At 42.5% G+C, this 13,437-nt stretch overlaps 1 protein-coding gene across 3 annotated transcripts in view; it reads left to right on the forward strand.

The window, feature by feature from the left end:
• MATN2 (matrilin 2) overlaps positions 1–13,437 on the forward strand; it is a 155,336-nt gene that overhangs the window by 57,806 nt on the left and 84,093 nt on the right. For 2 of the 3 annotated variants that reach the window (XM_033438230.2, XM_033438232.2), the window contains exon 4: positions 3,783–3,905. The exons of the other annotated variant lie outside the window; for it this stretch is intronic. In XM_033438230.2, coding sequence (XP_033294121.1) covers positions 3,783–3,905 — 123 coding nt within the window. The remainder of the gene's footprint in view (positions 1–3,782; positions 3,906–13,437) is intronic. 3 annotated transcript variants of the gene reach the window in all.

A 13,437-nucleotide genomic window follows, 5' to 3' on the forward strand; every position in this document is an offset into this window, starting at 1 on the left:
TGCAACTACTGAAGCCTGCGTGCCTAGAGCCTGTGCTCCGCAACAAGAGGAACCACCACAATGAGAAGCCCGTGCACTGCAACGCAGAGTAGACCCAGCTCGCCACAACTAGAGAAAGCCCGTGCGCAGCAATGAAGACCCAACGCAGCCAAAAAAGAAAAAAGTAGGACCCGGTCCTAGAGAAACAACTGCACATGTGCTCAAGGAGATGTATTTAAGAAGGTTCATCACAGCATTGGGAAAGCGAAACTGTGGACTGGTGGGGAAATGGCTAAATATTATGAGGACTAGTCATATGACCAACGGATAAAGCAATTAAAAGGAATGAACTAGATCGAATGTATTTGATCAAAGCTAAGGTGTACAGTTGATTCTCATTGTTCTTGGTAATTATGTCCTGTAACGTCATGGTGAACACTGACTGAAGTAGCAAGTACTGAACCACAGCTCCTAGGGGAAATACAGAGTTAGGTTCCTCAGAGCCTCTGGTCCAACACTGTTGTCAACTGATCAATACATATCTTGTTTTATGTGTGTTTCTGTGTAAAGACACCTTCTTTATATATTATTGATTCCTTAACATTGAATTCACAGCCAACAGCACTATCACTCTTGCCCGAATGAAATTTATCAAACACACATTTTCTCCATAAGGCACATCATAGCCTCCTTGCACTTAGGAACACCAGACACACTTCACTTCAGCAAACACCAACACTTCAGCACCACACTTGGGGCCATTTTAAATGGCAAAATCATCAACAAAAAGCACAAAAATGCACTTGAAAAGGATACTCATTCACAGTCTGAGAGCAGAAACAAGAATGCTTGTTCAACCTCAGCTGGCGACCTAAATTTTTCATCGCTCTGAGTGTGTCCACAAATGATGACGAAAGCACTCTGAGTATTGATTTTAGGGTTACAAATAAACGTTTGCAAGTAGGCAAATTCTCAAATATGGAATCTGGGAATAGTGAGGATCAGTGTATGTGTCCTCACACTTTAACATCTCTGAAATCGGGTTCATCTTAGATTCCATGAAAGATAGTATATATCAATGGAGATAGACTCTGTTATTGATGCTGAGTGAAAAACCAGGGTGAAGATGAATATCTGTAGGATGAACCCAGGTATGTAAAATAAAACAGAAGTCCGCCACGCTCCTCCTTTGTACCATACAGTTAACGTATATCAAGTATTCCCCTGCGCTATGTTTTAAGCACTTTACCATCTTAATTATTTTAACCCTTACAAGGCCCTGATGAGGTTGGTACTATTTTTACTCCCATTTAATATAGAGAAGTTAAGCCCATGGTCACAAAACCAGATATTTCTTTCACTCTGAAGTAAAAATGACTGATTGGATTTAATCTATGAACTTTCCTAACATTATTTGTATCCTAACAGGAATTAAAACACAGTCAATCGTAAACTCAGAACACTCATTCTAAATTGTATTATGAAATAAAGAGGTCTTACTTTCACTTACTGCCCGCCATGTTTCTTACTTTGAAGTAAAGGGACATATACTTAAGATATGCCATCGATTTCATCAGTAGCTGAGTTTTCCTAAGCACTGGAGTGAGGGGATTGTCCTTAGCTATTGAAAGTCTCTTCTGTTTTAGCTTTATAAAAATATATTTCTACATATGGACATCCTTTTTGTCTATGACAACACTTGCATAAATTGTACTCTGCTTATGCTGATGCTTGTTAATTTTAAATATGTTCAGGTTGAATTATATGGAGTAAAGTCATAAATTAAGATGTAAAAAACAGTAAGAATTTCCATGAGCTCCAACAGACTTATGCAAGAATCAATGTATCTGAAAGCCGAGGTACTTCAGAAACTAAACACAGAAATATTTTATTTATTATTTTTAATTAATTAATTATTATTTTTTGGCTGTATTGGGTCTTCGTTGCTGCGCACGGGCTTTCTCTAGTTGTGGCGAGTGGGGGCTACTCTTCGTTGCAGTACATGGGCTTCTCATTGAGGTAGCTTCTCTTGTTGCAGAGCACGGGCTCTAGGCGCACGGGCTTCAGTAGTTGTGGCAGGCGGGCTCAGTAGTGGTGGTGCACAGGCTTAGTTGCTCCGCGGCATGTGGGATCTTCCCGGACCAGGGCTCGAACCCATGTCCCCTGCATTGGCAGGTGGATTCTTAACCACTGTGCCACCAGGGAAATCCCCATTATTATTATTTTTAAAATTTAACTTATTTTTGGCTGCGTCAGGTCTTAGTTGCAGCACTCAGGATTTTCGTTGAGGCATGCAGGATCTTTCGTTGTGGTGAGCAGATTTCTCTCTAGTTATGGTGTGCAGGTTTTCTCTTCTCTAGTTGTGGTGCGCAGGTTCCAGGGCGTGTGGGCTTTGTAGTTTGCGGCACGTGGGCTCTAGTTGTCCCGCGGCATGTGGGATCTTAGTTCCCTGACCAGGGATCGAACCCGCGTCCTCTGCATTGTAAGGTGGATTCTTTAACACTGGACCACCAGGGAAGTCCCAGAATTTTTTTTTTAACATCTTTATTGGCGTATAATTGCTTTACAATGTTGTGTTAGTTTCTGCTGTATGAAAAAGTGAATCAGCTATACATATACATATATCCCCATATCCCCTCCCTCTTGCGTCTCCCTCCCACCCTCCCTATCCCACCCCTCTAGGTGGTCACAAAGCACCGAGCTGATCTCCCTGTGCTATGTGGCTGCTTCCCACTAGCTATCTGTTTTACATTTGGTAGTGTATATATGTCCAGGCCACTCTCTCACTTCGTCCCAGCTTATCCTTCCCCCTCCCCATATCCTCAAGTCCATTCTCTATATCTGTGTCTTTATTCCTGTCCTGCCCCTATGTTCTTCAGAACCGTTTTTGTTTTTTTTTTTAGATTCCATATATATATGTGTTAGCATACGGTATTTGTTTTTCTCTTTCTGACTTACTTCACCCTGTATGACAGACTCTAGGTCCGTCCAGAAATATTTTATTTTATTTATTTATTTATTATTTATTATTATTATTTTTTTGCGGTACGCGGGCCTCTCAGTGTTGTGGCCTCTCCTGTTGCGGAGCACAGGCTCCGGACGCGCCGGCTCAGCGGCCATGGCTCACGGGCCCAGCCGCTCCGCGGCATGCGGGATGCTCCCGGACCGGGTCACAAACCCATGTCCCCTGCATCGGCAGGCGGACTCTCAACCGCTGCGCCACCAGGGAAGCCCCAGAAATATTTTAAATAGAGACATAGAGATTATGGAAACATATGAGTGCATTTTTTAACTCCAAAAATTTTTATAATACTTTTGCCTATTAAAAAATTACATCACTCTTGGGATTTATGATCCTGAGAAACTGTTGATTCTTTCCACATCCTCATTTAACTAATAGCTTTTCCTCCAAACCTGCTGCTGCCTACCAAGTCCACATGCTAGTCAGAGCCACCCCTGGTATCAGCAAACTTTCTGATCCTTCTGCCCACCAACTGGATATTATTAATTGCACTGTGAAATTTCTGTTTTTGTAGGTCGTTTTTGACCTATTTTTAGTTGGATATCAGCAATTTCATATGGCTCAGCCTAACATCATTTCCCTTTGACCCTCTGCGGCCCTCTATGTATATGTTGCTGCTGGCATTTATGTAGAACTGTCTGGTCCTACCAGAGGCTACCCCTTGAAGGTAGGGACTGCAGCTTGTTCCTTCACAGCGTAGATTCTGGACGAATGTTTGCGAGGGGGATGGAGTTAGAGAAGGCATCATCGTTGCCTTAACTTGCCATGTCTTCCCTTTCAGCGGTCCACATGTGCAGCATCCTGGAGCATAACTGTGCCCACTTCTGCATCAATACTCCTGGCTCGTATGTCTGCAGGTGCAAACAAGGCTACATCCTCAACTCGGATCAGACGACTTGCAGAAGTAAGGTTGCTTTGCTGTTATATTTGTTGTGTCCTCCTCTGCTCTCCCACTTTCTCCTCTTTTATCTGGGCCCATTTAATTCATCTGTGGCCCCTCCCCCAACCAAGTCATCATTTCCCTAAGGACAGAAACGAGGTTTTGTAACTCGTGTATTTTGTGTTGACCCCTGGCCCCCACTCTGCCTTCACGGCGCCGAGGCCAGAGCCAGGCACACAGTAGGCCATCAGGAAGAGTTTGGAAGATCGTTGGAGGCTCATTCTCAGAAATAGCCTCCTTGAATTTGTGAGCTGCTGTCCTTTACTTCTAAGCTGTTCTTTAGGGGGGAACCGCTGGAGAGCCTTTTCATCCGCTGTCTCTATTGACTGTGCCCTGAGGAATTGTTTCTGTATTTTATTCTCTTCCCTGAAGCGTGGATTTAGGATGAGCTACTAACATTGGCTGGGAATGATGATTCGAGTTCTGTTTTAGAGGTGTGTGGGGACCTCATTGCTTTGGTGAGGGATGCTTTATAGATCTCCTAAATAGAAAAGGACAAACAGATACAAAGTGTAATAGAACGCACATTCTCTTTTTTGGGCCAAGCCCCCAAACTAGACAACATACTGACATTTGAAGCACATGAGGTAATCCGCCTCTTAGAGGAGAGAATTACCCATACACTGAGTGTTGTGCCTATAATATTTTTTCAAGTTATAAATAAAGCCACTGTGTTAGCCCACAGACAACCGGACTTCCTCAAGACATGAGGAAGACTGGCCCACACGGAGACAAATAAAACTCAGCTAGTCTGACATGTAGGTCGTGCAATGCGTAATTGTTATTATACCGCGTGGTAAGGAATTAAGCACTAATGGAAAACAGTTTGCACAAATGGCTGTAATTAGTATCCCGTTTATAGAGCCAAACCACATTTTCCTTTTGTCTTCTCACTTTGGGTTGAGAGTAGTTGGCTAGGGGCCCCCTGACCCCCAAGATTAGGGAACATCTGCTTGACTTCTCCGGTTCTGTGGCCTGTAGAAGCCCAAAGCCCTCAGGCTATGTAAGTCCTGGGGGACCCTGTGTGCTCTGGGCTCCTCCAGGATGCCAGATTGTTTGTTTGTTGGAGCCTGAATCCTCCTGGCCTTCCGCTTGAACCTCTGACCCTTCTTCAGTTTCCACAACGAAAATCACTCGTACCATATGCTCATGGGTTTAATAGAATTTACTGGAGGACTGGGGGGGCCCAGGCAAGGTTGCCTCACATACCGCTCAGCAAACAACCTAAACATCTTCTTAGACGTGCCCCATCCTCTCCAGGAGCCTCCCACTCAGCGTTTCTCTGCAGAGCACTCAGCCTGCCTCCACCTTGCTAATTCCCATCCTGCCCTTCCCTTCTCCGGAGCGCAAAAAGTTCTCCTTGCGGCCTGCCCTGGTGATCTGCTGGGATCCGGGCATCTGCCGATGTCCACTTTCCATGGTCTGGCTTAGTCAATCCAGAGGAATTTCGAGACCAGCAACTAAAAAATAAAAAGTTTGATGTCATGAGCTGGGCCTTCCCCGCACAGCAAGTTTGCCAGTCCCCGCCTGGTCCCACCTCAAGTCCTGAGGCCCCAGGCTCTCCCAAGTGTCAGTCTGGCCTTGGCTCCCTCCTGTTCTAGGGCTGTGGGTGCAAAGAGTGTGATGCAGAAACTGCCTGGGTTCAGACAGACTGATTTGGGTGGAGGAGCAAGGAGGCCCGGGTCAGAGGGGCCTTAACCCAGGCAGTGGTTCTCAAGCTTCAGTAATTAAGAGTCACCCAGGGGACTTCCCTGGTGGCGCAGTGGTTAAGAATCCGCCTGCCAATGCAGGGGACATGGGTTCGATCCCCGGTCTGGGAAGATCCCACATGCCACGGAGCAACTAAGACCGTGCGCCACAGCTACTGAGCCATGATCTTGGTCTGGTGAACAGTGCAAAACTGTGCCAAGGGGAGGCTGTTCTGAGCCGCTCGTGGGGGCCTGTCCCTGCCGACGTGGAGAGAGACTCACCGGGCCCGGAGGGGAATGAGACACAGCTAGTTCCAGTTTTGAACCTTTAAGGTGTTCCAGGCCCCGTACAAATTACTAGAAATCAAAGAGTGAATAAAACAGCCATGTTTCTGCTCTCTTGGAGCTACATTCTTGCATGGAAGTAAATTGAATAAACAGCCAAGGTAGTGACGGTCCAAAGTGATTGCAGCCCCTGCCCAGATCAGTGCTGCACAGGACGTCCGGCCCAACTATAGCCACTCATTAAGTGTTTACCATGCGCCAGGAGCTCTCCTGAGTGCTTCTTACTCATCATCTCATTAACTCTGACACTGAGCTCTTCAGGTAGGTTTAGCATTCTCATTTTACAGGCAAGGAAAATAAGGCACCAGAAAAGGTTAGACCATTTACTCAAGGTTCTGTGGCTAATAATGAGACCAAACCAGAACCCAAATCCTATTATGTGTGACTGCATGGGCCTAGCTTTTACTCACCATTTGATACTGTCCCATGATCCTTGAGGTGGAAGGCAACCCTGCCTCCAAGCCCACGAGGACAGGCAGGTTCAAAGGCTCACTGTTTCCAGGGGAGACTCAGAACTAATTCACCAGGACTAACATTCAAATGATTGTTGTTCCCCCAAGTTAACTACCAAATCCTGAGATATTGTCATTGTACAGGATGATTGTGAGAGGGACTCTTAGGCGATGGCCTTCAAAACACACACACACACACACACACACACACACACACACACACACACACACACACACACACACTATACCCACCATTTTCGATTCCAACCCTGCCTCTGTGGAGAGAGTAGGCAGGCACAGCTGATTCATAGGTTCTTCGAGTGGAAACAGACCTTGTCTATCAGACTGTTAGCTCTCTTTCCCACTTAACCCAGGAATTCTGTCTCTTCCCGGTGTCCCACAGTGATGGTGCATGTCCAACCATCGTCACCCATCTGGAGCACCAGGTCATTACAGAGCACCTGTATCCCACCTCCAGATAGCCTGGATCAGTGGTCGAGCTGAAGTCCTACTCTCTGTAATTCCCACCTTTGATCCTATTTCTGCCATCTGAAGCTATATACCAAAAAGTTTATTTCCTTTTCCAACTAAAAAGAGAAAGCCCTTTGGTTATTGAAGAGTGTAATCCCCCACTCCCCACTAATTTTCTCTTTTTCAGGGGAGGCATGAATACATCTTAAGATGACTCGGATTTGGGTCTTTTCACTGTCCAGAAACCCTCTTCTGGACACCAGTTAGTCAGTGTCTCAAAATGTGCCCTTTCATTTAAAGACCAGATCAAGCACATTAAATAATCTTACGTTCAAAGTTTTGCCCACATGGGCAATTTGGAATGTACTGGAGGCAACATTATGGATTCTTCTGTCCTCCAAAAAGCCTTCCCCATCCAAAACCATTATATAAGATATATGCAAAAGCACTACCATAGTGCATAGCCCATAGGGCTCAATAGAAGTTTATGTACTTCCCTTTCTCCATTTAAAAACGTGGGGGGAGGCAATCCTCATGAAGTGTGCCTCTCTTCACATGTCTGTTTCCCTCTACCATTTCCCTCCCCTTGAATTCTTTTCCCACTAACAAGAAGGAACTTTATCTTGTTTTCTTTCTTTTTTAAAAAATAAGGAATTCTCCCTTTCTTGCATCCCTTCTGGAATATTTAATCTATCTGGAAGAATAATGAAAATGCAACATTTAGAAAACTTCACTTGGCAAGAAAATGTAAACTTTCTTGTGCAGGTTTCTCATTTTTTTCTTTCTCGAGAAACACACCAAGTGCATTTTACAGCTTTCATGGTTCAGATATGTTCCTGACATTATTTTCCCAAGCTACATAAGAGATTTAATAGCTTTTATTTTATTTATTATTTTTGGGTGGCCACACTGTGTGGCATATGGGATCTTCCCTGACCGGTGATCGAACCTGCGCCTCCTGCAGTGGAAACATGGAGTCTTAACAACTGGACTGCCAGGGAAGTCCAATAGCTTTTATATTCGAGTTTAATCAAAGGGCATGACCCCTTTGATGTGACAGAAAAACAGTCACATTATTAAAAAGGGAAAAGAAAGCTATACCCAACATTCCTCATGAATGTGAATGCAAAAATTCTTAAAAACGTATCAAATAGAATCCATATATATAATAGAATCAAGACCAAATGGGATTTATCAAAAGAATGCAAGGTTGGTTTAACATTCAAAAATCAGTCAATATATGGCATGATACTATACACAGAAAATCCTAAAGATGCTACCAGAGAACTACTAGAGCTCATTAATGAATTCGGTAAAGTTGCAGGATACAAAATTTTTTAATTTATTTTTGGCTGTGTTGGGTTTTCGTTGCTGTGCGCGGGCTTTCTCTAGTTGTGGCGAGTGGATGCTACTCTTCTGTTGCAGTGCACAGGCTTCTCATCGCGGTGGCTTCTCTTGTTGCGGAGCATGGGCTCTCGGCACGTGGGCTTCCGCAGTTGTGGCACACGGGCTCAGTAGTTGTGGCTCATGCGCTCTAGAGCACAGGCTCAGTAGTTGTGGCACACAGGCTTAGTTGCTCCATGGCATGTGGGATCTTCCCGGACCAGGGCTTGAACCCGTGTCCCCCGCATTGGCAGGCGGATTCCTAACCACTGTGCCACCAGGGAAGCCCTGCAGGATACAAAATTAATACACAGAAATCTGTTGCATTTCTGTACACTAACACTGAAATATCAGAAAGAGAAATTAAGGAAACAATCCCATTTACCATTGCATCAAAAAGAATAAAATACCTAGGAATAAACCTACTTAAGAAGGTAAAAGACCTGTACTTGGAAAACTATAAAGCACTGATGAAAGAAATTGAAGATGACACAAATAGATGGAAAGATATACTGTGTTCTTGGATTGGAAGAATTAATATTGTTAAAATGACCATACTACCCAAGGCAATCTATAGATTCAGTGCAATCCCTATCAAAATACCAATGGCATTTTTCACAGAACTAGAGCAAATAATTTTGAAATTTGTATGAAACACAAAAGACCCTAAATAGCCAACACAATCTTGAGAAAGAAGAACAGAGGTAGAGGAATCACACTCCCTGACTTTAGACCGTGCTACCAAGCTACAGTAATCCAAACAGTATGTACTGACACAGAAACAGACACATAGATCAATGCAACAGAATAGAGAGCACAGAAATAAACCCACACACTTATGGTCAATTAATGTATTACAGAGGAGGTAAGAATATACAATGGAGAAAAGACGGTCTCTTCAATAAGTGGTGCTAGGAAAACTGGACACCTACATGTAAAAGAATGAAATTAGAACATTTTCTAACACCGTATACAAAAATAAACTCAAAATGTATTAAAGACCTAAATGTTAGATCAGAAACCACAAAACTCCTAGAGGAAAACACAGGCAGAACACTCTTTGACATATATCATAGTAATATGTTTTTGGATCTGTCTCTTAAAACAAAGGAAATAAAAGCAAAACTAAGCATATGGGACCTAATTAAACTTAAAAGCTTTTGCACAGCAAAGGAAACCATTGACAAAACGAAAAACCAACCTACTGAATGAGAGTATTTGCAAATGATATGATCGATAAGGGGTTAATATCCAAAAGATATAAACAGCTCATACAACTCAACATCAAAACAGACAAACAACCCAATTGAAAAATGGGCAGAAGACCTGAACAGACATTTTTCCAAAGAGAACATGCAGATGCCCAACAGGTACATGAAAAGAAGCTCAACATCGCTAACCATCAGGGAAGTGCAAATCAAATTCACAACGAGGTATCACCTCACCCCCGTCAGAATGGCTATCATCAAAAAGAACACAAATAACAAATGTTGGCGAGGATGTGGTGAAAAGGGAACCTTCATACACTGTTGGTGAAGCCACTGTGGAAAATAGTATAGAGGTTTCTCAAAAAACTAAAAAAGAACTACCGTATGATCCAGCAATTCCACTCCTGGGTATATATTCGAAAGAAACAAAAACGTGATACATGCACCCCAATGTTCATAGCAGCATTATTTACAATTGCCAAGATATGGAAGTAACCTAAGTGTCCATCAACAGATGAATGCATAAAGAAGATGTGATATATGTATACAATGGAATACTACTCAGCCATAAAAAAGAATTAAATTTTGCCATTTGCAACAACATGAATGGACTTGGAGGGCATTATTTTGCTAAGTGAAATAAGTCAGACAGAGAAAGGTAAATACTGGAAGTTATCACTGATATGTGGAATCTAAAAAAATACAACAAACTAGTGAATATAATAGAAAGAAACAGACTCACAGGTATAAAGAACAAATTAGTGGTTACCAGTGGGGAGAGGGAAGGGGAAGGAGTAAGTAAGGGTAGGAGATTAAGAGGTACAAACTATTATGTATAAAATGAGCTACAATGGACTTGCCTGGTGGTGCAATGGTTAAGAATCCGCCTGTCAATGCAGGGGACACGGGTTCAATCCCTGGTCTGGGAAGATCCCACATGCTGCGGAGCAACTAAGCCCGTGCGCCACAACTACTGAGCCTGCGAGCCACAACTACTGAAGCCTGCGCATCTAGAGCCCATGCTCTGCAACAAGAGAAGCCACCCCAATGAGAAGCCTGCACACTGCAACAAAGAGTAGCCCCAGGGCTTCCCTGGTAGCACAGTGGTTGAGAGTCCGCCTGCCGATGCAGGGGACACGGGTTTGTGCCCCGGTCCGGGAAGATCCCACATGCCGCGGAGCCTGTGCTCCACAACGGGAGAGGCCACAACAGTGAGAGGCCCGCGTACAGCAAAAAAAAAAAAAAAAAAAAAAAGAGTAGCCCCAGCTTGCTACAACTAGAGAAAGCCCCTGTGCAACAATGAAGACCCAGTGCAGCCACAAACACACACACACACACACACACACACACACACACACACACACAACTACAAGGATATATTGCACAGCACAGGGAATATAGCCAATATTTTATAATAATTATAGAGTAAAACCTTTAAAAATTGTGAATCACTGTACTGTACACCTGTAACTTATGCAACATCAACTGTACTTCAATAAAAATCAATATAGTTCAATTCACCATATTAACAGATTAAAAAAATGAAAAAGTATAGGATCATTTCAATAGATGCCAAAAGAGCACTGGACAATACCCAACATTTGTTCATGATAAAAACTCTCAAACTAGAAATAAAAGGGAAATTCCTCAACCTGATAAAGAGCACCTATGAAAGAACCTACAGTTAACATCATACTCAAGAGTAAAAGACTAAGTGTTTTCCTTTTAAGATAAGGAACAAGAAAGTACGTCCACTGCCACACTTCCATTCAACATTGGACTGGATGCTTTAACTGATATAATAATGAAATAAAAAGAAATTAGAAAGTCATACAGATTGGAAAGGAAAAGGTAAAATTGTCTTTATTTACAGACTATGTGATTGCATATGTAGAAAAGCTAATAGAATCTTCAAAAAAGCTACTAAAATTAATTAATGAATTCAGCAAGGTTGCAAGATAAAAACTCAATATACAAAATTATTTGATTGTATTTTTATATACTGGCAACAAAAATCTGAAATAGACATTTAAAAAGTACCATTTTACACTAGTATCAGAAATACAGAAATTAGGGATCAATCTGACAAAAGATGTACATTGACAAAGACAAAAGATGTCTGCAATAAGTTAAAGAAGACCTAAATAAATGGAGAGATATGTCAAATCATCAAATAGAAGACTTACTATTGCTAAGATGTCAGTTCTTTACAAAATGACCTATAGATTCAAAGCAATCTCTATCAAAGTCCTAGCAGAATTTTTTGGGTAGAAACTGATAATCTGATTCTAATATATAAATGAAAATGAAAACAATTGAATAGTCAAATATGATTGATTCTTATTATTCACGATTGTTATGGTTTATAAGTCTCTGTTAACATTGAAATAGTGATTACTGGATCATCGTTCCTAGGGGAAGTACAGGGTTCGTTTCCTGAGAGCTTCTGGCCACAACATTTCGCCAATCGATACAGCACCTTGTTTTATGGGTGTTTCTGTTTAAAGACAGAATTGTATATTGTTGATTCATTAACACTGAACTCACAGCCAACGGCACTATTACTCATGCCTGAATGAAGCTCATGTAACACGCATCTTTCCTCCAAAAGGCACATCACGGCCTTCTTGCCTTAGGAACACTAGACCGCACTTCAACACTATTGTTAGGAGCCATTTTACACAGTGAGGTCACCAATAGAAAGCACAAAAATTTTTTTAAATATGGCCCTAAACAGAACACCAAAAAAATGCTTATTTACAGTATGAGAGCTAAAACAAGAAGTCAGAGCATTGCTTGTTTGACCTTCACTGGGAAAGTGCGTTAGGTGGCTCAATTTTTTTTTTTTTTTTTTTTGCGGTACGCGGGCCTCTCACTGTTGTGGCGTCTCCCGTTGCGGAGCACAGGCTCCGGACGCGCAGGCTCAGCAGCCATGGCTCACGGGCCCAGCCGCTCCGCGGCACGTGGGATCTTCCCCAGACCGGGGCATAAACCCGTGTCCCCTGCATCGGCAGGCGGACTCCCAACCACTGCGCCACCAGGGAAGCCCCAGGTGACTCAATTTTTTCACCACTCTGTACAGACCCATGAATGGCCCTGAAAATGCTACAAGTATTGATTTTGGGTTCCAAGAAAAATTTTATCAAGTAGGTGAATTCGCAAATACAGAATCTGCAAATAATGAGGATCAACTAAAACTTTGAAATAAAGTTGTGGGGATCAAATTATCCTACTTGAGGACTGACTGTAAAGCAGCAGTAATCAAAACAGTGCCGTATTGGTGTAACGATGGACAACACCTGAGCAGAATATCGTCCAGAAATAGACCCACATGTATATGGTGAAGTGTTTTTTGACAAAGATGTCAAGGCAATTCATGGGGAAAAAATAATGTCATCAACAGATGGTGTGACAACAATTGGATTGCCATGTGCCAAAAAATGCACATTGACCCTTACATCACACCATATACAAAAATTTATTCAAAATTGATTTAAAATGTTAATATAGAGTAGAAACATTTAAATGTCTAGATGAAAATGAAAGAAAAAAATTTGATAACCCTGGGTTTGGCAAGGATTTTTTAAATAGGACACAAGACATAAAAGAAAAACTCAGTAAATTGAACATCATCAAGATTAAAACATTTGCTCTTCCACATACACTGCTACTAAAGGCAAAAGGTCAAGTCACAGACTGGAATTAAATATTTGCAAATATATATCCAACAAAGGACCTTAGAATTTATAAAGAATTCTTACAATAATAATAATAATTTTTCAATAATAGAAAAATAAACAGCCCAGTCAAAATGGGCAAAAGAGGGCTTCCCTGGTGGTGCAGTGGTTGAGAGTCCGCCTGCCGATGCAGGGGACACGGGTTCGTGACCCGGTCCGGGAAGATCCCACATGCCGCGGAGCGGCTGGGCCCGTGAGCCACGGCCGCTGAG

This window comes from Orcinus orca, chromosome 17, assembly GCF_937001465.1.
Source record: "Orcinus orca chromosome 17, mOrcOrc1.1, whole genome shotgun sequence".
NCBI classification, from domain to species: domain Eukaryota; kingdom Metazoa; phylum Chordata; class Mammalia; order Artiodactyla; family Delphinidae; genus Orcinus; species Orcinus orca.